Source organism: Elephantulus edwardii, unplaced genomic scaffold (assembly GCF_000299155.1).
Source record: "Elephantulus edwardii isolate Elephantulus edwardi_28Jun2011 unplaced genomic scaffold, EleEdw1.0 scaffold00115, whole genome shotgun sequence".
In the NCBI taxonomy this organism is placed as follows: domain Eukaryota; kingdom Metazoa; phylum Chordata; class Mammalia; order Macroscelidea; family Macroscelididae; genus Elephantulus; species Elephantulus edwardii.
Window position 1 is genome coordinate 6,357,819 of NW_006399865.1, and position 25,368 is coordinate 6,383,186.

General features: G+C 43.6%; 1 protein-coding gene across 1 annotated transcript in view; it reads left to right on the top strand.

Annotated features, from left to right (window-relative positions):
• OFD1 (oral-facial-digital syndrome 1) overlaps nucleotides 1–25,368 on the top strand; it is a 42,783-nt gene that overhangs the window by 6,326 nt on the left and 11,089 nt on the right. The window contains exons 6-20 of the mRNA XM_006892418.1: nucleotides 887–955; nucleotides 1,042–1,072; nucleotides 4,284–4,391; nucleotides 6,457–6,593; nucleotides 7,101–7,274; nucleotides 9,268–9,374; nucleotides 11,664–11,783; nucleotides 15,503–15,576; nucleotides 16,855–16,946; nucleotides 17,864–18,053; nucleotides 18,939–19,069; nucleotides 19,526–19,637; nucleotides 22,497–23,093; nucleotides 23,532–23,643; nucleotides 24,664–24,764. Of these exons, the coding sequence (XP_006892480.1) occupies nucleotides 887–955; nucleotides 1,042–1,072; nucleotides 4,284–4,391; nucleotides 6,457–6,593; nucleotides 7,101–7,274; nucleotides 9,268–9,374; nucleotides 11,664–11,783; nucleotides 15,503–15,576; nucleotides 16,855–16,946; nucleotides 17,864–18,053; nucleotides 18,939–19,069; nucleotides 19,526–19,637; nucleotides 22,497–23,093; nucleotides 23,532–23,643; nucleotides 24,664–24,764 (2,155 nt within the window). The remainder of the gene's footprint in view (nucleotides 1–886; nucleotides 956–1,041; nucleotides 1,073–4,283; nucleotides 4,392–6,456; nucleotides 6,594–7,100; nucleotides 7,275–9,267; nucleotides 9,375–11,663; nucleotides 11,784–15,502; nucleotides 15,577–16,854; nucleotides 16,947–17,863; nucleotides 18,054–18,938; nucleotides 19,070–19,525; nucleotides 19,638–22,496; nucleotides 23,094–23,531; nucleotides 23,644–24,663; nucleotides 24,765–25,368) is intronic.

Here is a 25,368-nt window from a genome sequence, read left to right on the forward strand (position 1 = left end):
AGGTGTGTCAGAGACAATAAAGTTGGCAGAGGATAGAGCAGGGTTCAGGGCTGTTGTACATAGGGTCACTGTGAGTCTCAAACGGCCCTATGGCACATAACAACACAACAACAATTGAAAAATCTTGTACATTAAATCACTCATGTATTTGTTGATTCATCATATACTCATATGTGTTTGTCATCTGTAAAGCAATGGCCATTTCTCTCAGACATAGAATCTTTGTGAAATCTTTGGAGGTTAATTATGTGATTGAGGTGTGCTAGTGGCACCGTGGTTATCATCTGCTGTTGCTCACAGGGAGGTTGGCTGTTTGAACCCTCCAATTGTTCCGTGGGAGGAAGATGTGGCAGTTAGCTTTCAGAAAGAGTTATAACTGGAAATTCTGTAGGGCAGGCCAGTTCTACTCTACCCTGTGGGGTTGCTGTGAGTCAGAATTGACTCGTCAGTGGTGTGTTAATCATGTGATTAAGAAAACCTTTCACCTTTCTGCCCTTGATAAGCTCTGGTGATGTAGTCAGTAGGGAATTGGCTGCTGACCCTGAGACACCACCTCTCCGTGGTTCTGACCCACCAGTGACTCTGAGGAAGAAAGATGAGCGGTCCCTTCTCATGCCCTTTACAGCCTTGGGAACCCAGTGGAAGGTCAGCTATGAGTCAGTTTCCACTTGACAGCGATGAGCTGATGAAAGGCTTATTGTAATTTATTTAGCAGTATTACAAGGAGCTTCAATTTTGTGTTACTAGCTTTACTATGATCTTGTTTTTTAATTAACCTGAAGCATGATTCTTAATCTCATTTTGGAAACATGTCCTAATAAATAATTTGAATGTTGGTATAAAAATATATTTGCTTAATTAATCCTTCTTTTTTTTTTGTCTTAAGATACTTACGATGCAGGATCTATTACAACTCATTAAAATCAACCCTGCTTCCTGTCTCTACAAATCACTGGTAGGACCATTTTTTTTCATTTTTGTAAGCTGCTTGATTTGTTAATTTTAACAGAAGTGTTGAATAAAGGTATTTTCTCTCAACAGATTTCAAGATCTGAACAAGAAAACCAAAAAGGTAGGAGCCTTTGCCTACTGTGTATAACAGTAATGTGTTTGTCATGATCATGTACTCTTTCCTATAAAGATAGGAAAGTAGTGATTTTAAAGGCAAGAATAGGGATTTTCATTTGAATGAAATAATTTGATTTGCCTTCCAGTAATACCTTACCTTTGAAATAAGCAAAGCAACCCATTTTTCTCTTGTTCTGACAAAGATTATTTCCATCCTTTCTTTTTTTTCCCTCCTTTTCTTTTCTTATTGTGTACCGTCAAATCGGATCCGACTGGCGCAGGAGGAGATTTCCCCTCCTTCTCCAGCAGAGCATCTGGTGGACTTGAACCATGCGCTTTCTAGATTTCAGTGCAGTTTCCATCTTTTTAGTAACACTTGGCTGCTCAAAACAGAGAGCTCTGGTGGTCTAGTTGGTAAGGAGTTGCACTGCTAACCCAAAGTCAGGTGGTTGGAATCCACTAGCCACCCTGCCAGAAAAAGATGGTTTCTCTCCTTCTGTCAGATTTACAGCCTTTGACAACCTGCTGGAGGGTCAGCTATGAGTTCTAATTGGACTGCAGTGAGTGAAAACTGCAGAACCACATCAAGATCCCTACCAACACAGATGTTGTTGTTGTTGTTAGGCGCCGTCGAGTCGTAGAGGACTCATAGTGACCCTATGAACGAAAGGCCTGAGCACTTTCCCCACCCCCAAAATGAACATTCAGTTGCAATATATATAGGATTAATTGTGCTAATATTTCTTGAAAGAGGAAATAACTGTTCAATTATAAATAATTATAGTTACGGTTTTTAATTCTTACATAGTTATATAGGCCAAATAAATTCCTTAAATTTGACCTTGATAACAAGCTTTCAAGAGTCCATAAATATTGTAAGTGCCAAACCTTGAATTCGACTTGAATGGGCAGAAATTGTAAGCAGGCAACCTGGGCCTCATTAAATGAATGGGTAATCCATGGTACATTTGAATATACAGCTGAATACTATTTGGAAATGAAAAGTAATGCGTTAAACATAAACAAATGAATAAACATAAATAAATAACAAATGCATAAACATAAATGAATTCTGAACACATATTGTTAAGTGAAAGAAGCCAGTCTCAGTAGGCTTTATACTGTTATGATTCCCTTTTTCTGATGCTCCAGAAAAGGTAAAACAACAGAGGCAGTAGGATTAAGAAGATGAAGCAAAGGAGAGTTTTTCAGGGTGGGCAAGGAATTAGGCATAATGTTGAGATACATGACAGAACGTATTCATCACGATCCATCCAGCTTTGGTGCCAAGAAATGTGAACCTTAATGTAGGCAAATTTAAGAGGTCAAATGATCCCAGGGTAGCATACAGATTATGACAAAAACAACCTAACCTTACTGTAAATACATGAAATAATAAAGGAGATGAGGGAAAGGGTATTCAGCTAGCTAACTTTGGGAATGAAGGAAAACTGTTAAGACTGAAGGCAAAAGAAACTATAACACTAGGTTCTGGTTAATGAAATTCTTTTCCTTGGGCTACTTGGGTTAACAGTTCTGTAACCCCTGTACCTGTGTACTAGAATGGAACAATTAAGCACATCAGTAGTAGATGGTTGGAGCCACATTTCCCACTGTTGAAGTGGGAGACCAGATAAACAAGAATGATCCATAGTAATGGACTAGAGTTGGAGACATGAGTAAGAACATGTGTTTAACCTAATCTAGATGTTGTTAGGTGCTGTCACATTGGAACTGACTAATAGCTGCCCCTTCAGTGGGTTTTCAGAGGTTATAAATTGCAAGGGAGACTGCCCATCTTTCTCCTGCGGAGCAGCTAGTGGATTCAAATCACATGCTTTTGCAGTTGCAGCACATCTTCTTACCAATAGGCTACCAGAGCTCCCTAATTTAGATAAGAGACAGCTATGTGTAGAAGTTTTTATTGTTTATATGGACAAATTAGCGTGCACATATATTCTCTCACTGTGCCTGTTGAAAGTGTCTCAAGTCAGTGATGTCCCAGTAGCAGTGAGCACACCTAGTACCCACATCTTGGTTTCTAATAGAATTCTCCAATAAAAAGAGCTAGGGCTCTTCAGAGAAGAAGGTAATGCTAGGGTGGAGGCTGAGGCTAAGGTGACCCTGGGGCGTTTTGCAGTGCCAGAAAGGGTAAGGAAGTACCATGTCACTGAAAGAACTCCCAGTAGCCAACACTGGAATAATTTGAGCAACAGCATAACACAGTATTGGTTTATAAGTATCAACTGAGTCCGAGATATGAAGAAATCGGAGGAAATAGGCCATTCCTTCACAGGAGGAGGGAGAGAGAGAGAGAGAGTGCGTGTGTGTGTGTGTGTGTGTGTGTGTGTGTGTGTGTGTGTGTGTGTAGGATGTTGAAGGGGAGTGGAACCAGTTAAGGGCCTATGAGAAGTTTTACAGCACTGAGAAAATGTAATACATCTTTCTGTAGCAGTGTGTTTAGGTTGTCTAGTCCTTTTCTTAAGGAATGCATTAGCTCGCTGTTGATGAAGATTTGTTTTCTTTTTTGTCATTTGAAACTTTGTGTTCTTGTGGAAGTATATAACTGCATCAGTTCATAGACATATGTTCATAGACTAGGTGAAAGAGCATATTCATTTTGAATATGTAAACTGACAAGTTTCCCTACCAAGTGAACTAGAGTGCCTGTTTCCCTACTTACTGTCAACATTTACTGTTCCCAAAGCTTTACTCTTACAAATCCTGTAGGAAAAATCTAATTCTTTTGTGGTGGTTTTAATTTACATTTGTTTATTTGTTCATGATTGTTTGACATACATATTTTTCCTATGGGATGTTTGTCTATGACTTTACTATTTTCTTAACTTACTTACTTTTTGTTATTAAAAGAAATTCTTTATCTCCATATTATTACTTATGCTTTTTCCCAGAGCATCATTTGTCTTTTGCCTTTGTTTATGTTATATCATGCATGCTGTATATAAACTTTAATTTATAGAAGTACTTTGTGTCTATTAGTGTATGTAAACTTCTACATTTCATATAGTTAGGTTGACAAATTCTTCTCACTGCTGCTCAATTTTGTGTTGTCATATTTGGAAATGCTTTCCTTCCAAAATGATTTCTGGGGGGAAATATTGAAAATGAATCTTCTAAAATCATGATTATATAAACGGTGAACAATGGTTGAATGAAAAACTCTGAAACAAAATTATTCATGTTGTGTGTTTTAGGTTTTCTTATGCAGTTTTTAAAAGAGTTGGCAGAATATCACCAGACTAAAGACAGTTGTGATGTGGAAACTCAAACAAGCCTACCATTTCCTAACAAAGACTCCCTTGGTAAATATAGCCTGCTTTCATAATTTCAGCTCTACTGTTTTCTTTATGAAGGGATTTATCTGACTTATAATAAATTCCTAGAACTGGCTGCTACTTGAATTGATGAGGGAACCTGTAGATTGCCATTTCTTCCAGAATCATATTGCTGGAATGAACCAGGTACAGTGATGGTAGTACTAGTGGTATTAGTGTTATCAGAGCCTATCTAACTTCATGAGGGATAATGAGAATTGCCATCAGCACAGAACAGAATTCCATGACGTGGAGGTCAAACATACTCTCCAGCCTTTACCACTTCTGACACCAGCAGTCCATCTCATGGGACTCTCCTCTTCTGGGTTAGATAACCCACTGCAATGGCTACTCAGAACTCAGAGACCATGCTTATGGTTAAGTGGTTTATTCAAGAATAGGATGTGACTTGATATCAGAATCAATAGGTTGCAATTCAAGAATCAGGATCAGGAAGCATATAGACAGTCTCCTTCAGTGCAGGACAACTCAGTTCCTCAGTCTCCTAAACACATGCTCCCCTTTCCCTGCTTTCTGTTCCTACAGGCTCTGTTGAGGGGGGCCCTTCTGGGCCTCTCACTATCAACAGTATTACAGTCCTTAAACAGTGTTACCTCGACCTTTAAGGAGGTCCCTTGCCTCTTCTTTCTCCCTTCTTTCTGTCTCTCAAAAGACTCTGTGGGGCTGGTGTTTATATGCATGCACCCCCCCCACTCCATAATTTTGTCATTTTTAAGGCATAACACTTCTGCTAGGGCCATCAGCTGACCTGCCTGCTCTCCTTAGTAGGCCACAGATACTTCATTTGCATAGTAGACTGTTGTTCTGTGCCCGTCAGCAGGTTTTCAGAGGCTATAAATTACATGTGAGGAGACTGCCCATCTTTCTCCTGTAGAACACATAATGGGTTTGAACACTTGCCTTCAAGCTGGCAGCACAGTTTCTTGCCTCTAGACCACCCAAGCTCCCTGCATAATAAGCTAGACTAGGCTATAACTTACCTCATTTGTAGAGTTTATTGACTGGTGCAAGGTGTTTTCAGCTTATTTTTTTTTAAAAAGCCTATTAATCTAGATAAACGTAACAAAGTCTCTGGTTAAAAAACAAGGGCCAAAGGAAAAACTTTAAGCCTTAGAGGAAAAATTGCAGATATTTTCTTAAAGAACGCACACAAAAGGCCACATATAGGAAGGAACTAATTTCTCCCCAATTGCTTTGCTATGTTGCTTTCTATCTTCATGATGTTAGGGCTCCATTTTCCAAATCAAGCAGAGAATCTAGAGATCCATATTTTTCCTTGTTTGTTGTTTAACCACTGGACTAATGAGATACTCTGGTGGTGTAGTTGCATAGTATGTTGTGCTGCAAATGTAGAGGTCAGTAGTTCAAATCCTCCAGCGACTTTGAGGGAAAAAGAGGAGCAGTCTCTACTTGCTAAGATGTACTGCCTCGGAAACCCAGTGGAAGGTTGCTGTGAGTTGGAACGGACTCCACAGCAGTGGATTATGGATTGGGCCTGGTGGAGAGAATGCTGGAGTAATAGACTGTCAGTAGACTTTAGCCATTAGGTAGTTGTTTGACCCTCTAGAAGTAACTCAAGGTATATGGGCATTTGTCTCTTCCGCTAAATAGGGAGAGAGTTTGTTTTCAAATGAGATTTTATGTGTGTGAACCCATTTTTGTCAACATCCAACCCATGAGCCCTCTGCTCTGTCACTAAAAGACTGGAAAAGGGACTACAGTGTTTGACTTAGCTGTACCCCTACCCCCAACTCTTTGTTTTGAAAGTTTTCCAGTGTGAAGAAAAATTGAAAGAATTTTATTGTGAGTCTTTTCTACCCAGTGCCTAGATTCAGTAGAATTATATTTTTATTATCCTTCCTTCATCCTTTCTGTCCAGCCATTAATCCACCTTGTATTTTGGATGCATTTCATTGTAAAAAGCCGAGATCGCTGCACTTGCCCCTCAGTGCACTCTGCTTTTGAGCAGAGGCCTGGCCTGTGTGTGGCTGACTGTGTTGATGTGTCTGTTTCCTTAATTGTGTAATTGCAGCCGAGAAGCTTCAACTTATTGATGATCAGTTTGCAGATGCTTGCACGCAATATCCTAAGTTAGAATCTTTAGAAAGAAAGTTAAATGAATATAAGAGAGAAACAGAACAGCAACTGCGGGCAGAAATGGTCCACAAGGTAAGCTTTATCTCATTGTTGTCCCACAAGAGCAGCATATCTGTCTCTCCTTTAATGTCATAATCTTGAAATCTATGGGGAATTCTCTAGAACATTTTCAGTGAACAGACTACGTTAGTTGTACATGGTGTTTTTGTCTCCATTTCATTACTTCTCCCCTTTTGAATCAAGAGTACAAGCACAGTGAAAGAGCAAAAGCTAAGCATGACTTAAAATGGAATAATAGCATGTCTTTAGGAGCTGTGGTGGCATAGTGGTTAGGCAGTTGCAGTTCAAACCCATCTGCCACTCCAAAGGAGAAGGATGCGGCAGTCTGCTTCTGAAAAGATTACAGCTTTGGAAACCCTTTGGGGCAGCTCTCCCCTGTCCTGTGTGTTAGCTGTGAGTCATAACCCCAGATCATGTAGTTGAACAGAACATTAATGTTAATCTTAACAAGAGAGAGTTTGTTATTATTTCTTTAGTAGTTGCTACTTAGTATTTTTTGTGTGTGTGATTACTTGGCAGTTGAAATATTTTAAAGATACTGAATTAGCAAAAGTTAGAATGGAAGAGAAGAGAAAGTACGAGAAGGAATTAGCTGAATTCCGGAATGAATTTGATAAAATTTACCAAGCAAAATCCGAAGCCCTCATTTGTCGGGAGAAGAATACCCTGGAGAGGATTCAAAAGCATCAGGAGGTAATAGTTTCAAGTCATTTAACGGGTGGCTGCTCCCTGCAGCTGGAGGGACATTGAAGGTGCAGGAGGGAGAGTGAGGGGAACAGTAGTTACTGGGGTCAAGCAGAAGCTAGAAGACTCAGCCTGGAAAATGATACCCAGACAAGCTTCCTGGTAGAAGCTGGTATGAAGGAAAAGGTTTGTGCACATTACAGTTGGGGTTGGGATTGGGAGAAGTTTGTATCCAACAAGCTCCTAGTTTGGCAGACTGGAGGGTTTGAGGGAAGGATCTCGGATGCTTGTGCATAGAGATCTGATTGAACTGACTCGGCCCAGTAGAGTTGGGGAGCCTGGAAGTGGAATTGCCCGAACCAAACACTGTTTTCTGTTAAGAGTTCTTGATAGGGAGGTGTGAGGTCAGTGAAGGTGGAAAGATGGACATGCTTAGGGAGTGGAATGCTGTACAGCTTACTTTTTGCCCTGTGGAGAAAACCTGTTTCATTGAAGACACCAGAGTTCAGCTGCATGATGAAGAGTCAGAGGAGAGGGTGAGTGGCTGATCAAGGAGGCGAAAGGGGGACACTGAGCATTCCTGTAGAGATCAGAAAATACAGCTGGGGAGACTAAAGGTCGGCAGGAGGTGGCTCAAGAATGCAGAGTTGCAGCTTGAGATTTTCCAAGACAACAGGAACCAATGCAGTATCTGCCATTAGGTGCTGGGGAAGTGGAGTGAAGCTGAGGTCCCAGAGCATGGAAGTTCACCCACATGGTCACTTGATCTAGTCACCAAGGAGAGTGACAGAATAGGAAGTGGAGAAGTTGAGGAGTGACAGAGTCTGTTCATCAGTAGCAATGATTGATTCTCACTCTTGTAAAGATTCATGTTCCTTGCCCAAGGGCTGTGTCATAGCCCCAGACCAGCTTTGCGACACTGTTCTCTGTACATCTCGAATCAGAGCCGGTATGAGATGCTGAATGGAGGAGGACTTTCCCCTATTGGCCCCCTAGCTCGGACCCTCTCAGTTCAACCTTTTCAAATTATAATTGTGCCCCTCTAAAATTTCATGTCACATTTCTGGCTGTCAGGTTCCCCTCAGCTGTAAACATGAACATCTGAAGTACCCATCTTGATGATGATTGATTTTTTTTCCTTTAGGTAATTTTGTTTAGCTTCTGCTTCAAGATATGTGCTGACTAGGTCAGTACTAGGTCAGACCTACCAGTGGACAGACCCAAATCCCTATCTAGTTAATAGATTATCTGAATGAAGGTTTTGGAGAAGAGTCCATGAGAGTATTAATAAAAAGCCTCCCTTCTCTCCTGGAGAAAAATCATACTGTCTTCATAGATCCACCTTAAATGTTGCCTTCTTGGTGACACTGTCGCTGACTCCCACTGCCTGACTCATTCAGGCCTAGTTGCTCCCACGCTGTCGCATCAGAGTGTAGCCATGGGTGTGTTTTCTTCTCCCTGACTAAACTGTGAGCTCCTTAGTTCAGGTCTGTTTCCACTTACCTTTTCCCATCCAGCTCCCAGAGTGCTGCTCGCCATGTGACAGGTGGTCAGCTAACGGACACAGGGCTTGTTCTTCTAGAGTTCATATTCGCCTCATGCCCAGAACCAGCAGGCCTCAGAATGACCACGTTCAGACACTACCACCAGCAAAACCCTCGGGGTTTTATTCTGTTGACCTTTTAGTACTGAAAGCATATTCTATTCAAGTTTTCTCTTCCTGAAGAAGTTATCAAAATATTAACTGTCAGAGAGATGATAATTAAATAATTAGACAAGGGTTTTTGGGAATACTGGGTTAATAGAAGGTAATAGTCATTGGAGGAAGGGATAAATTTTGTGCAACCTAAGTAGACCAAAAATCTGCCTTGAATTGGAGCCTGTTGAAAGTGGAATTGTTACCTTGAATGCCTTTACTCTGATTGTTTTTGGAATTTAGGAGTCAGAATATGAATTCAAATCTGTTTTCTTGCTTGCTAAAAATTAGTGCTTTCCCGTACAGATTGAGACAAAAGAGATCTATGCCCAGAGGCAAGTTCTACTAAAGGATATCGATATGCTAAGAAGCAGAGAATCAGAACTGAAACAAAAAATCGAAGCTTTTGAAATGTAAGTAATGTGTGGCCATTTTGACTATTCAGAATGAATGAGAAAGCATTACTGATCCATGTCTAAATAGTCTGAAGGTAATTACCAAGGAGAGTCCTTGATTGTAAAGGGTGCTGTTACTGAGTTTTATAAAGTATATGTTAAATTTTGTTGTACAAGGAGAACTGATGCCTTTGAGCTGTGGTGCTGGAGAAGAGTACTGAGAATACCATGGACTGCTAGGAAAACAAACAGATTTGTCCTGGAGAGGGTTAAACCGGGTGGCTCCTTGGAGGCAAGGATTCTGAGGCTCCGTCTAACTTACTTTGGACATGTAGTGAGGAGAGGCCGGTCCTTAGAGAGGGACATCATGCTTGGGAGGGTGGAGGGACAGCGCAGGAGAGGAAGGCCCTCTATGAGGTGGATTGATTCAGTGACTAGGATAATTAGGATGGGAGTGTCAGAGATAGTGCGATTGGCACAGGACAGAGCGGAGTTTAGGGCTGTTGTACATAGGGTCGCTATGAGTCGCAGGCGACTCGACGGCACATAACAACAACAACAACAACAACAACATGTTAAATTTTATCAAACAGAGTCCTTACTAATAAAGAGTGAGACTATGTTTAGAGAAGGCCTGGTGGTGCGGTGGTTAAGCGCTCACCTGCCAACCCAAAAGTGTGGCTTGAAGCTGTCAGCTAGCTGCTTTGTGGGGACGAGGAAGCAGTCGGCTTCCTTACAACCTGGGAAACCCAATGAGGTGGTTCTCCTCTGCCCTGTGGGGTCACTGTGAGTGACAAAGGACTCCATGGCAGAGGGCGTGGGGTTTTTCCCCCATCGATAGCCTAGTTTCAAAAAGTAAAAGGAAGCTAGAGTTTTGGAAACATCGGACATTAAGATGAAAAGTTGAATGAGAAGCCGTCATCAGGCTACAATAAGACCAAATAGTTCATTTAAAGATAATGAAATGCCTTCCCAAGTCACAGTTGGGGCCAGTCATTCTGGTCCTGTACTGGCCTGTGTGCTCAGGAACCAGATTCCAGAGACCCAGGTTTGCTGCTGTGACCTGCTTTGCTCTCAGAAAGGGAGCGGCAATGACTCACTTAATTGCATCAGGGAGGAGCTGGTCATATGAGTGTGAACCTCCTGTTTTCTCAGGCCTCACAACAGTTTCTGCCTTCATATTTTACCAAGAATTGACCAGGCCTACCCATCTGTAGTTTGTAGGATAAACTTTCTCGTTTTGAATCTGCCCATTCTGATAACCCATTTAAATCCAGGAACATACTTGATTTCCAGCTTCTTTTGTTTTCTCATATATACATACCCAATTGATTTGCTTTTTTTTGGTCTACCTTACTCTCTTTTTGGCAATTCTGAAGAGGTACGTTGATTAAGAGGGAGTAAAGAAAAGGACAAAATTCAGGTATTGCTATTTCGTGATTGTATGTTCACTTCTTTGCCACCACTTCCCCTACTCCTTCCTTCCAAGTTGGAGGCTAAATAAATGTAGTGTATTGTCCAGCTGCTTTATAGATCAGCCAACAGAGGGAGCTCGTACATAGTGCTGTATCCTTTTCCTGAAAAGTCCTGCTCTGTTGTTAGGTGCCACTAAGTCGTCTCTGATTCACAGCGACCCTGTACTCCAGAGATTATACTGCAAAGGATGGTGCAGGCCTGGACAGTGGATCATTCTATAGTGCAATCTCTCTAGTACTTCTGTTCACCTTGATGATCCAGAGTCTCAACTCTGGAATTGGTTTTATGGTCGATTTAAAGTCTTGCCATGGATGGAGCCCATTTCATTCTTCTGTATCTGGAAGTCCCTCTTTCAGTATTGTTACTGGATTATGAAATGACAAAAATGAATCTAAATTTAATACCTGTGGGCTAATCAATTCAATTCCACGCTTAGAATCAGTGATATTGACTCACTTTTGTTTGTAACTTTGTGACGAATAACATCATTCTCTCACCCTGAGTTGATGATGACCATTTTTACCATCACTTGTGGTCATTTGTGAGTGTTAATTCTCTTCCCTCAGAAACCCCGTGCTCTTGTCCCTTCTCCACACAACCCTGCTGCCCCAGCCGGGTGCCACGGAGCAGCCCCATCACCCAGGCAGATCTTCCTGTCCGACTCCGGCTGCGGCCCAGAACCAGATGAGGGACTTCTGGTACTTTCCTTTTCTTCCTCAGCAGGGATGGTGAAATTACAGCTGACAGGATTGTTACCTTTTATTTTTTTTTCCAGTTAGTTACCTCTGGTGTGATATTTTTATTTACTTTGTATATTTTTACTAATTCCAGGACCCAGAAACTACAAGAAGACAAAAACAAGACTGTGGAGGATGCACTTAGGAGACGAGAGCTGAACATAAAGATACTCGAGGACACCTATGACCAAAAGCTCAAGAATGAACTGCTAAAGTAATTGTTGGGCCTTCATATTTACTTTTTTTTTTTGGCAGTGTAAAAGTCTTGTCAATTTTCCTTTTTTTAAATTCATTTATTTTTGCACATTTTCCTCCCTTCCCATCCTTTCCCCCAGTCCGCTTTGCAATACACCCCTTGTTCCAGTTGTTGTCATATGTATAATGCCTTTCACACAGTTCTTCTCTTCATCTGTTCTAATATTGTGTTCATTATCTATACACTTTTCCCATTCTCTTCCCACCCCCCCCATATCAGTCCTATAACAGCAGTGTTACACAGTGTTTGTCCTTCTGTGACTGAGATATTTCACTCAGCTTAATGTTATCCAGGCTCCCTCATGTTGTGTAATGTTTTAAAAGTTTATTATTTTTCAATGCTTCGTAATTCATTGTATGTTAATGCAGCATAGTTTTTCTATCCATTTGTTGATGGGCACTTGGACTGCTTCCATCTTTTTGCTGTTGTGAATAATGCAGCAATAAACATGGGTCTGCAGACATCTGTTAGAGTTGTGGCTCTGGTTTCTTTAGGGTATATTCCCAGTAGTAGAATTGCTGGGTCAAATGGTATTTCTGATTCCAACTTTTTGAGAATGCGCCAGACCACCTTCTGTAGTGGCTGTACCATTTTACATTCCCACCAGCAGTGATTAAGGGTCTCCACAACCTCTCCAGCATTTGTTGTTTGCTGCCCTGTTGAACTTCGCTATTGTTGCTGCGGTGAGATGATATCTCATAGTTGTTTTGATTTACATCTCTCTGAGAGCTAGGGATTTTGAACACTTCTTCATGTGTGTGTTTGCCATCTGAATGTCGTCTTTGGTGAAGTCTCTTTTTGTATCCTGTGCCCATTTTGTGATTTGGCTATTTCCCTTTTTACTGTAGAGGTTCTGGAATATTCTGTGACTTTTAGATAATGACTTCCTCATCAAACATGTCATTGTAAAATATTATTTGCCAGTCTGTGGGTTTCCTTTTTACCCTTTTGGAGAAGTTTTTTGAGGTGCATAAGAGAGTGTTGCATTTTAATGAAGGGCAGACCATGACCAAAGCGGAAAAAGATGAAACAAATATTTTATAGCAAAATTTAGTGTTTAAAAGTACATTTTTTTCATCCCTTAAGCCTTTCCCTTAATTATTTGCATTCAGAAAGAGCTCTGGTGGTGCAGTGTTTAAGCACTCAGGTGCTAACTAAAGATCAGTGGTTTGAAAGGATGGGGCAGCTTACTTCTATCATAGTTTACAGCCTTGAAAACCCCAGAAGGCAATCTCCTCTGTTCTATGGGGTCGCTATGAGTTGGAATTAGCTCAATGGTAGGGGGTTCGGGTCTTGACATGTGCATTAAGGTAGTTTGTAGAAAATCCAGGAGAGAGTATAGCTCCTGCGGCATTTACTAAGGAGCCAGGTTTTAATTTGGAGAACATTTTGTTTCGTTATCTTCTCAGACCTGCTCATGCTGCCACTGAGCGAAGAATAGCTAAGTTTCTAAATGAATCCCCTATGACTGTATGCTGCCATCAGCTGTCTGTCAGTGGAGGGCTGATGCTGCTAGGATTTGGAATAGGTTTCAAGGGAGCTTCCAGACTTAAACAGACCAGCAAGAAAGGCCTGGTGATCCACTTGAGAAACTGAGTCAGTGAGAGAACTCTGTGATCTCAACAGTCTGATCCAGTCCCATTGCCATCAAATCAGTTCCGAGTCAGATTGATCCTGTAGGAGGGTGTAGAACCATCTACAGGGTTTCTAAGCCCACAAGTCCATATGGGGAGCACGTGGACTCACCTCATTGTTCCCCCTCAACATAGCTGGTAGATTCGAACTACAGACCTTTTGGTTAGCTCAACCCTTAATCCATTGTGCCCCAGGGCTCCTTCCAGCAACAACGTGGCTATAACATTTGTCACTTAGACCTTTCGAGGTCTGCAGAGCTAGAATGCAAAGAAATTAACCAACTCGGTGAAGAAGGAGAAAGAGAAAAGGAAAATGGGAGCAACTTTAATGGCGCTCTGCCAGTCTGGCTTTGGGGTCCCCTAATGAGAGCTCAGGCAGTACTTGAGTAAATGAAGGTGCAGAGCAGGACTGACTTGGCTCGGCAGCTCTGTGTTGCTCGGTATGAATCAGCAGTTGCTGCTTCTTGCTGCCTTATGTCTAAGTCCTCATTGCTGTCACCTTTCTGAGTACAGGCCGTCCCAGGGTTGAAATGTCAGACCGACAGACAACTCCTCCTTGCCCTTTATTGTAATTTAAGTTTACTCCCACTTTGAGATGATTGAGCTGACTCCTCAAAATCCAAACCAGAGCAGAGCAGAACCCTAGGGTTTCCAAGGGAGTTCTAATGGGAGCTGACGGCCTCAGCCTTCTCCCCCAGAGCAGCTGGCAGGTTTGAACCATCAACCTTTCCTTTAGTAGCCCAATACTTAACTCCCTTGCCTTAGGCTTCTTCAAACAAGCCCTGCACTCAACAAATTTATCACGGTCACCTTCAATTATTGTTTCTGTACCTTTTAAATCACTGGCAAGGCTTCCAGCCTTTTCTTGCAGCAAAGTAAGGCTGATTTAGAATTGACTGCACTTGTTCAACTTGCCTACAAATTCCACTTAAAGACATACTCAGAAACGGAGTAACCCCTTGTAACCAGGGGCTGCCTGCCCGTGCAAATGGTTTCCTATGCTCACAAATCTAAGTAATCTGTCAGAAAGAAGCACAGTTTTTCTGTCTGTCAATTTTGAAATGATAACCTTTATTTGACTTATTTTATGTCATTCCTTGTAGTGGCAAACGCTGAACAACCTGTTCTTAACTGTCTGGGTCTGAATAAATAAACGTGTGCATATCCATTTTACACAGCCGTGGACACAGGACACCGTTTAGTATCATCCAGGCACTTTCCAGGCTGGAAGATGTCTGACTTTGGGTGTCCTCATATAACTCGCAAACTCTAGTGGCTATGTGGTAAGGAGTTGTGCTGCTAACTCAGAGGCCTGCAGTTCAAATCCACCAGCTGCTCTCCAGGAGAAAGATGGGCAATCTCCTCCTGTGCCCTTTACAACCTCTGCAGACCTGTGAGGTCAGCAGTGAGTTGATTCTAACTCAAGAGAACCTAGCAATAATAGTAACAATAACATATATCTTGGGGAGGTGTTGCAATTTGGAGGCTATTTACCACAAGAATTCACCTGTTTTCCTTCCTCGTATCCCTGAACCAGAAAGTTGGGAGCAGCTCTGGAAGAGAAAATGTGAAATTGTGCCTTTTGATATTGCCAGTCGGGATATAACACAAGGAGCAGCTGGCGCTAAATACCCAGGGCAAAAGGTCTTCTCCTGGGTGGGGTTGAGGCTGGGGTGGGACAGGTGGCTTAGAAGCCACCGACTTGTTTTCCTTGGGGATTTCTCACATCCCTGGCAAACGTGAGGTGGCCAGTGCTCGTTTAACTCTGGCTCTTCGTGGCCTTGAGTGTAGACTGAAGCTAACTGAAGAGTAACGGGACCCTTCATTTTGCATGATTGCATTTTGGGGACCCAGTTTGCCTGATGATGGCAGGGCTTTACCGAGGCTTTCTGTTCCGAAGTCAGCCCCTGGCTTTCCTCCCGAGAGACCTGGAAGTGTACCACTTTTGCTCAGTAGCTGCCGGCCCCTGTGAGTTCACAGATTGCTAGCAGCCTTCGCAGGAGAGTGACAAAGAAACTCACTGTGGATCTTTCTGAACCTCAGGTATCAGCTTGAACTCAAGGATGACTATATCGCGAGAACTAATCAACTGATGGAAAATGAGAGGAAAAATAAAGGTGAATCTTGAGGGGCAGGAGGGGGTGCATTGCTGTATGTGTCAGTTCTAATATAAGTTATTAGTTCCCGAGTTGGATCTGTATTACATTCTGAAAAATATATCACTTACGTAGAATTCTTCATTTAACAAAATGAAAAAAAATATTATCATTGCCTTTCATCGCCTTTGTGTAAACCTTCATGTTTTTGTGGATTGAGGACTTATTATTAGCATTTAATCCAGCTTTCTTTGGATACAGTTTTAATATGTATGGTTCTGACTACTAGGAAAGTGAAAGCAGCTATGTCCCTGTCCTTTATGCACCAGTTTCATTATTTCTTTTACTTCTGACTTTTTCACTTTATAATATCCTTACTTGTCAGACAACCTTATAAGATCTTGTACCCATGAGCCTGAGATTCTCATTAAACTCATTGCTGTCGAGTTGGAACAGACTCATGGCTGGACCACTAGTGGTTTTTCAGAGACTGTAAAATTTCATAGGAGATTGTCCATCTTTATCCCAAAGAGCAGCTAGTAGATTTGAATGCCCTGTCTTTGGGTTGATAACACATCTCCCTATCCACTAGGCCATTAGAGCTCCCAGAGCCTTAGATTAGGAAATTTAGTTTCCAGATTCCAGATATTTTGCATTTCATTATACTTCCAGGGTCTTGTGAAACTAATGCTTCTTTAGCAATAAATACCATTATGTATCCAGCAAAATAGTTTCTCACAATACATTGTCATAATCTTCTGTTAAAGGAAGTGAAAACTATAAAATAATGACAGACAAATCTTTTGTCTTGAAGGAAATGAAGGCCTGTTGGCTCAAGGCCCTGTGCTTTGAACAGGTGGTACAGTTCCATTAACATATGTAGCAGGAGAAACTTTGCCACATCTTAACTGTTAAAACTTCCCAGCACCTGTTGGTAATGGGCTTCATTTTCTCTTTGCCTACTGGCCTTCTGAGCCCTGGTAGCACAGTGGTGAAGCACTCAGCGGTTAACCTAAAGGTCAGCCATGCAGACTCTCCAGGCACGATGCTGGAGAAAGATGTGACGGTGAGCTGTTAAGACCACAGCCTTGGAAACCTGCTGGGACTGTCCTACCCTGTTCTGTGGGGTCGCTCTGAGATGTTATCAGCTCCATGGCAGTGAAGGTTTTGGACATCTGCTGTTTAGACTATGAGCTATCAGTTGTTAAGTGTGACATGTTGGCCATCAATTATTAAATGGCATTTTGTATTCCCTCTGAAAGCATTATGGTGTGTAATTGGTTCACTTTTCTCTTTTAGAAAAATCCATGCATTTGGAAGAAGAGCTCAAAGTCATAAATTCCAAAAAGCAAGACCTCATTCAGTCTGTAAATCAAGCAAAAGAACTTGAGGTAATTGTTGAGTCTATGGGTTCCCCCCCACAAGTATGTGTTAGGTAGTATATGAAACTTTAATTTCCTTTGTGCATAATTTATCACAAGTTAGCCTCTGGGCACATTTGGTTTGTTTATTGTGTAAAAGGAGATGAATGTTGAATCCCATTCATAAGCTAGCTCACTGTTTCAGTCGGAGTCACAGAGTGCCTTGTGGAGGGCATGCACTTTGGAGACCTAGAGTCCTGCTCAGGTCTTGCCTCTGTCCCTTTCCGTGACCTCATTCTCCTCAACCAGAGAATTTGGACTCCTGCCCATTTAACATGGTGGTTGAGGGGACTCGGGGAGCTAGTGGCCAAGGTGGACCCAGGTCAGTGTCTTCCTCAGCCGCTTATTCTTTCTTACCAGCAAAAGGTAAATGTCCCTGTCATTCCACGGACGTCTCAGAGATGAGAGTAAAGCGAGATGCACTCTCATGTGCCACTCCGCCTTTTCTTTGTGCGCATTAGCACAGCATCTGAGGGATGGAACCTGTGTGTACAGTTTCCCTTTGCCCCTGCAGTGACTTAAGCACTGGGGAATGTGTAGGACTCCACACTCATCTGTTAGACAGATTATACAAAGAAAAGGGAAGCTCCTTACAGTTTGTTAGTGCTCATTTCTTTCTTACCTTTTTATATTGAAAACAGGACATAATGACAGTCTGTGATTGTCCTTGGGTCCTCGGTTGCACCTGGAGTGATGATGGTCTTAATCGGAAGTACTTGTTTGACAAGACAGAGTCCTCCATATTTCTAGTGCAGTGTGCTTTCCCCTAATCCAGGTCAAGAGTGTGGCCTTGATGCAGATGCCCACGTGCAGGCCTTCTGCCAGCTTAGACATTAGCAGGGCAGAGGGTCCTTGTGTGAATCTGATTTGTCTTTGTCTGCTTTTAGCTAGAGATCGAGTCGCTCAGAACCCAGTGTTTGGCAATAACAAAGCAAAACCAGTTGCTGAGTGAAAAGATTAAAGAGATGAGTGACTATTCCTACATGAAAGAAGAGAAAGTGGAGCTGCAGGCCCAAAATAAGTTCCTGAAGCAACAATTGGAAGAGAGTAGAAAGGAAAACATGCTTCTCCTAAACCGTATGTCATCTTCCAGATTTGCATCTTTTTGTAATTTGAACTGTGTCGGTACCTGTAAAGTGGACTTGGGAAGATCTTATAAAGTTAAGGTCCTTGGGTGGAAATTACGCCCCTTTTTGCTTGCTCTTAGGTAACTAACAGCGCCACTGGAGGAACTAGTATGTTGAAACCATAGCTATGCTTCTGCATACTTCCTCAGGGCTCCTGGTTGGGGGTGACAGATGGAGACTCTGGCAAACACTTAGAGGCAGGGAGGAGGACAAGGTCGAGATTGACACTCCCTGCTCCATCTGGGGAATTACATCGTCCTTTGTCGTTCCATTTGAGATGTCCCCTTGAGGCGGCAGTCTACCGATGACCTCATCCATGGCACCACCTGCTTTCTCCCTGGGCCCTGACTGTCTCAGACAGACACATGGATAGAAACAGGCAGCTCTCGCAAGAACACCCCTTCTCTGTGTCATAGAGGAGAGGGACTTTCTGCCTGTTCACTTGGAGGATTTAAGAGTTCTTTTCCTGGGAGCCAGGACTCTAAAGAACGTTTCATGAACTTTGCTTTCACGTGCATTAAAATTCTTTGTTTCTGGAATTTGTGAACCAGGAGTAATTTTGTGCCTTTTGAATAGAATGGATACAATTCTAATTGCATCAACAAGGTGATTGACACAGTGACTGTACTAATGGGTTCAAGCATAACAGAGATGGCAGGGATGGTGCAGGCTACAGCAGGCTACAGGGTCGCTATGAGTCGTGGGCATCTTGATGGCAGCTAACAACAGTTGCAGGAGTGCAAAGAAATAATCAAGCCTCCTCAACTGGCTTTGTTATGCGAAGTGCGAAAGCCTGAGATGGGTACTGACCAGGATGGTTTTTTCCCCTCCTTAGGCATGGCCCAGCCACCTCCTGAACTTGTCATTTTTCAGAAAGAGTTAAAGAAAGCTGAAAGTGCCATTCAGCTTGAGCAGAAAGAATTTGAATCTTGCAAACAAGCTCTGGAAAAACGACTGCAGAGTGAAGTGAGTATCGGCTGCCTTTTCTTGGTCAAGTATTGTGGCAGTCTGTGTGGAAGATAGATGCATTTGGCAGAAGTCAGCACGCAGAGTGTAAACCAGACTGACTGCATATCAGAAAGCACCGCCCTAACTGTGCTGAAAGTCTCCTTTCTCATCTGGAGCATTCGCTAGTGCTTGTATGCCTTCTACCTGTGGGCCTGACGGTGCTCAGTGTCTCTTGCCTCTCACCCTCTGGGAAGTGGTTTCGCTCACATTGACTGGGCCGCCTGGTGAATAGCTTGTGCTTGTGTTCTGTTTGTTGTTGGGGTTTTTGCTTTGGTTGGTTGGTTTAGAAACCCTCTTGATGACAGTGTAGACCAGCTCTGAATTGGGGAAACAGAAATGATCACTATGTGAGAATTTTCCTTTTGAAACAAGCTGTAATCTGTGTTATCTTGGTTTCTTCTTGAATCTTTCCAGATTGAGTATTCGTCACAACTGAAGGCTCAAATAGTGGATTATGACACATCTGTAAAGAGGCTAACTACTCAGATTGCAGACTTGAAATTGCAACTGAAGCAAACCCAAACAGGTTAGAGACATTTTGGAACCCACCAACATTTATTTTTGTGTAAAGCATTTGACCTCTGTGTGTGTATATGTATGTGTGTGTAAATGCCATGCTTATTATATATGCAAACTTTAGCAATTCTTGTGTTCGAGACAAAGCCATTGAAATATGTGTCCTCTAAGAAGGAAAACTACCTGTCCATTTCAATGACAAACTGGCACTAATTGTTGTGGATTTGCCTTCAGAAGTGCCCCTTGGCTTCAGAGCACCTCATATCACAACCACAAATGGTGTTGGTGGTGGAGCAGTGGCACAAAGGTCCCCAGATCACCCTGGACCTAGGCTTTCCTTTTCTGTGTTACCCCGAAAGTAAGACTGATTGGTAACTATTCTTAACAGACAGATATACACATGCACACATACACACACGTACTCTCCTCGTTTATAGACGTGGTTAAAATCCGAAGACCAGGTCTTTATACAAAATCAGCATTATGGAAGAGTCTGTGGCTAGCCCCCAGCCCCAAATGCTTACTGCCAGTCAGCCCAGCAGCCCCAGAGAGACTTTGTTCCTCTCCCTTCATTTCCTGCCTTCCCAACTCCCCAGCCTCCTCCTGGCTCCTGAAACCTTCTTTCGTCTTCCTGTTGCCTCCTCCCTCTGTGATCAGACTTCACTGTCCCATAGCCATTATGTTGTTGTCCTTTGGACAGCTTGGTTGTTGATGCAACCTCTACTATCTCCTGGGGGTAGCCCTCAGAGTACACGCCAGGCCCAGCTGTGGACTGCGTGGGCCCAGGCCACTCCAGGAGGCACTCCCTGGGAATTTTTCCAAGCTGTTAATGTGGAATGATAGATTGTGAGAGTTGGTAAGTGAAGAGTCGTGTACATGTGTACACATGTGCATACACACTCATCTGTACAAACATGCATTCACGTACACATTATTGTTACACATTATTAGCAGTGTTAGGTTCCGTTGAGTCACGTATGACTCACAGTGATCCTGTGAACAGAAGATCAGAACATCAGAACCCTTTCCTACCCTGTTCCATCCTCATTTCTGACGTAGTCAAGCTCATTGCAGCATTCACTGTGTCAGTCCACTACTTTTTTTTTTTTTTTGGTTGAGGGTCTTCCTTTCCTCTTTCACGACCCTTCACCTTTCCAAGCATGATGTCCCTCTCCTAACAACGTGCCCATAATATGTAAGATAGAGCTTTGCCTCCAAGGAGCACTCTGGCTGTACTTTCTCCAAGACATATCTGTTTGTTCTTTTGGTAGTCTGTGGAATAGTCAGTACTCATCTCCAACACCACAGCTCAAAGGCATCAATTCTCCTCTCACCTTTACGCATTGTCTAGCTCTCAGATGCACAGCAGTGATTGAAAAGACTGCAGCCTCAGTCAGGTACACTTTAGTCCCCATTGTTTCCGAAGTAATTTGGAGACATCCCTGACTGCAGACTTGCCCAATGCCATATGCTTTCTGATTAACCTACATACACATATCCATGCATATACCTGTGCATCCATACAGAAATACATGTATGAAGCAGCATGGCTTTAGTGGAAAGAATGTTGGCGTTAGAGTCAGAGAGATGGATTTGTAATTTCTACTCCAGTTGGAAAGGTAGTTATTTGACTATGGGTGAATTCCTTTCCCTTCTTCTACTGATAAGGTGACTGAAGGGGAAATGAAATGGGTCCCAGTCCAATGCCTGGGGTATGCAGAACACTCAGGAAACGGTCCCTCCCGTCTGTCATGTGACGCCTGTCCTGTGACACAGTGCCGTCTCTGCCCTGCCTCCATCAGGAGAGGGAAGCTTAGGGGCTGTTTGTAGCTGCTTTCACACTCAGAGTCTGTGTCACGTTGGCTACACTTCTCATGCTTCCTTGTCCTCAGTCTCACCTGCACTCTCTCCTCACCAGTTCCCTTCTGCCAGCACCATTTTCATTGGTACCTCTTCTCATTCTTTTCTTTCCTCTTCCTGTGTTTCTCTCTGATTCTCTCTTGGTCAGACTGCCCACAGCTGAAATCCTAGCAATCCTGGGGCATGAAAATTAGCAGAGTATGTCTGAAGCCTCGTCAGTGGCATTGCCCATCCCACCAGGCACACTCCGGGAGGGAGCGTGCGCTCGCTCTGGCTCTGCTGTAGGAAACCTCTGTGGCCTTACTCTTGCTAATGGTGTCATCCAGCCTCGTAGACTTCAGGCCCCATCTGTGCAGTGGGAGCAGCTGCAGCGCCAAGCCCCAGTGGTGCTAGAAAGGACATGCCTCAGCTCTGTGTCAGAAACTTGGTCCATGTACTATACCGTGCGTTTATAGCAGCCCAGGGCCGGGGGCAGCCTTCAGTAGTGAGGCCCACGAATGACTTTGCAGTCAGATGTGGATGGAAGCAGTAGAGCTGAGAAGTGAATAAATCAGTGCCTATAGCGTTTTTCAGTCAGATGGCTTTGGGCCTAGCTAAGCTTTGTCACCAAATAAATTGTGACTACATCTTCAGTGCTCTGAACTTTGGCAGTTTTAAAACTGCATCTAATGCATTGCAACTTTATATCTTGCATCATGGAAGAAGGCTAGTGGCACATAAAGTCTCAATCCAAACCCATTACTGCTGAGGCGAACTCTTAGGAAAGTGACTGGTGGGTTCCCATCCCTGACCTATCTGCTAGCAGCCCAGTGATTAATTCACTGCACCACAGAGCCCCTTTCAAGCTCTCAGTAATATTCATAACCGTTATCATCACCACTGCTTAAACAGTTTCATGTGCAAAGTTATTCTTTGACTCCTTTCTTTCCTTTTGTGGAAAACCATGCTCTTGATTCGGTTTGAACTTTCTCCTCTACCCGCCTCACTCACTCTCTTCGGTACCTCGCAGCTCTACAGAATGAGGTGTACCGCAACCCGAAGCCTTCACTCCTCGATCCTTCCGTCAGTGGACTCCTGAGTGGCAGGACGGGGTCCTTCGACAGCGAGCTGTGTGGGGATTTCTTGAAAAACCCTCTGGCCCAGGACAAGGCCCTGGCAATGGCAGTTGTGTCCAGGATCACAACTCATGCCAATGGCAGTTCTCCGGACTCTGATACGGAGTTTGTAGCCAACACCAAAGCCAGGGTGCGGGAGCTTGAGCAAGAGGCTGAACGCTTGGAAAAAGCTTTCAGAAACTATCATCGAAGAGTCGCTCTCAACCCTTCTACAAGCCCGCCACGAGCAAAGAGTCCGCCGCCCCTGCACATGCTGGGACTTCCCAGGAATGCCACCTTAAGTTCCTCAGAAAGACATCTTTTTGTAGAGGACAGACTTGACCCTGACGCGCGTCTGGAGGGCATCCTGAGAGAGAACAAGAGCAAGGCGCTGGACATGCCGACAGGCAGCTTGGCCTTGCAGCCAAGGAGAACCTCTTCCTTGAAGTGCCTCTCATCCACACCAACCCCCAAAACCAAGGGGAGTCAAGAGAGTGAGATATATCTGGAAGGTAAGCTGCCACAGAGGGGCTTCCAGAACACTCGCGTTAGACGGGCCCTGCTATCATCTGGCCTTGTGTTTGGACAAGAGCCTGTGCCAGCCCAAAGGAGGCCGTCCTTCGCAGGCCCTCTGGGGACTGCTGTTCCTGGTTGACGTTGGCGACTCGCTCCTCCACAGAAGGAGCAGCAGGCCCTGGCATTTTGCTTGGCCAGCACTGCTGTTCAGGGAGGACCCAAGTCTTTGCTCTGACGGCTGGCTGGTTTTGTCTCACATTTTATCACCACTACTGTTGAGGTTCGCATACTGCCCTTTGTGCTTCCTGCTCAGCTGCTCATGCAGCTCAGAGATGGAATTTCTTTTCAAACCATTTTGTGCTCTTCACAACCCACGCTGGTGTGCTTCCCACGCAGCTTGCCCGAGTCTCACCTTGGTGCCTTCTCCCCCTCAGGTCTGGCCCGATCCCACTTGGCCGCCCCTGAAGCCTGTCCCGACCCAACCCCGCAGCCCTCGCCCACCGAGTCCACGCACAGCCTTTCCAGCCCTGCGGAGCCAAAGCAGTGGTAAAACAGCATGTTCGCTGTGGCTTCAGCTGAGTCACACTACCTGTAGTTTAGCTTTTCCCTGTGGTTGTATGTGAGTGGCAGCGAGATTATAAAACAAAGTGTGATCTCTGAGATTCATCTAAATGACTAGGAGGTGGGGTGGGATAAGACACGGGGATGCCTTTTTAACACAGTTTCTACTTGTTTGCTCAAGTTGGCAGCTAGAATATGCTTTGTGGTTTAATTAGGATCTTCAGAGTTCCATAGCTAGACCAAAACCAGAAGATCCAAGAAAGTAAATAAATTCTATTTATTTTTAAACTCAGAAAGATTCAGTACATCACTGGAAAGTTTGCAAGCAGACAGTATTTCAATTTTTATAGCATTGACATCAGTTCTAAGGTGACAAAGGCTATAAGGCCTGGTCACTGAGCAGAGCAGCGAATTGTAGAAGCGGGGCCCATGGTCAGCCCATGCTGTGCCTGGAGTCCCCTAGGGGCCACCCTGGCCCCCTCCCAACTGTGGGAGCTTCTGACTCGCTGGGCTTGGGCATCTGCTTGTTGGAGCAGCCGGTAAGGGGCCTCCAAGCATCTCACCCTTGTCTGTGTTGTACCTTGTTTTAATAAAGCCACAAGGACAGACGGAACCCTCCCACACTTGGAGATGCACTCACGACCGGGCTCCTCAGATCTCCTCGTTCACGGTGATTACAGATTTGAGTTCTTTGAAAAATGCTTGGTTGGTAAAACACTCCCAGCAAGTAGCACCTAGAAGGCTCTGGTGCTCTTTGGTGACAGTCATCCCTGCCTTGCAACAGGAGGCAATGGTGAGGAGTAACTGAGTTAATGGCTCTCAGCCCCAGAGGCCTCTGTGGGGTGTGGTGGACATGCAGGATGCAGGGACTCTTGTTCTGTAGGAGCTGAAGGGAAACAAGTTCTGTGCTGGGAAGTGTCAGGTTCTAGGGTGGCTTTTCATCACTCTTGGGTTTGCTGTGACTCACCCTCCATCCTTACAAATTTTCTTCTTCTTCCCATCCAGTCTTTCTCCAAACCCAGCTGAACTGCAAGACAGAAGTGGACTTTCCAATGTGGAAAAACTCACGTCTAAGGATAATGAGGAACTGGAGTCATCTTTTGCATGTAAGTTCAGTATAAACACTGGTTTATAGAAGTTGAAAATGTAGACTTAGACTTGGGTATGTGGATTGTGTAAAGGAAAAGCAGTTTGCCCTTACACTTCCACTCAAATCAAAATAAAAAGGAACCCTCCCAAAAGAACAAAATGTCATTTGGTGAGACACATCCATTACTATAGAAAGCTAAGCAGTTAAATTGTTGCCATTGTTGAGTACCAGCAGTGGGAACTCCAGCAGTTTTCAGAGGCAGGAAATCACATAGGAAGAGATTCCCCATCTGTCTCCTAGAGTGGCTAATGGATTCAAACCATGTGCCTTTGCATTGGCAGGGCGTTTTTATCTCGTGATAAAAACTCAAACATGAATATCTGTTTTAAATTTGATGAGTATCTTAAGGGTCAGGCTCAGGCTCCATCAGTTTCAATCAGACCTGTAAGTCTGGTGTTTTTTTTTTAAATGTCTTTTTTAAAAAATTAATTTTAATAAAGGTTTACAGAAACATTGGATTTCCAGTCAATCATTGTTGTACTTTTCTTCCCCCTCCCACCCCGTTTGCTCTTCTCTTTGAAAAGTAAAAGAAAGAGTTTGTAAAAACAAGACCAGCACTG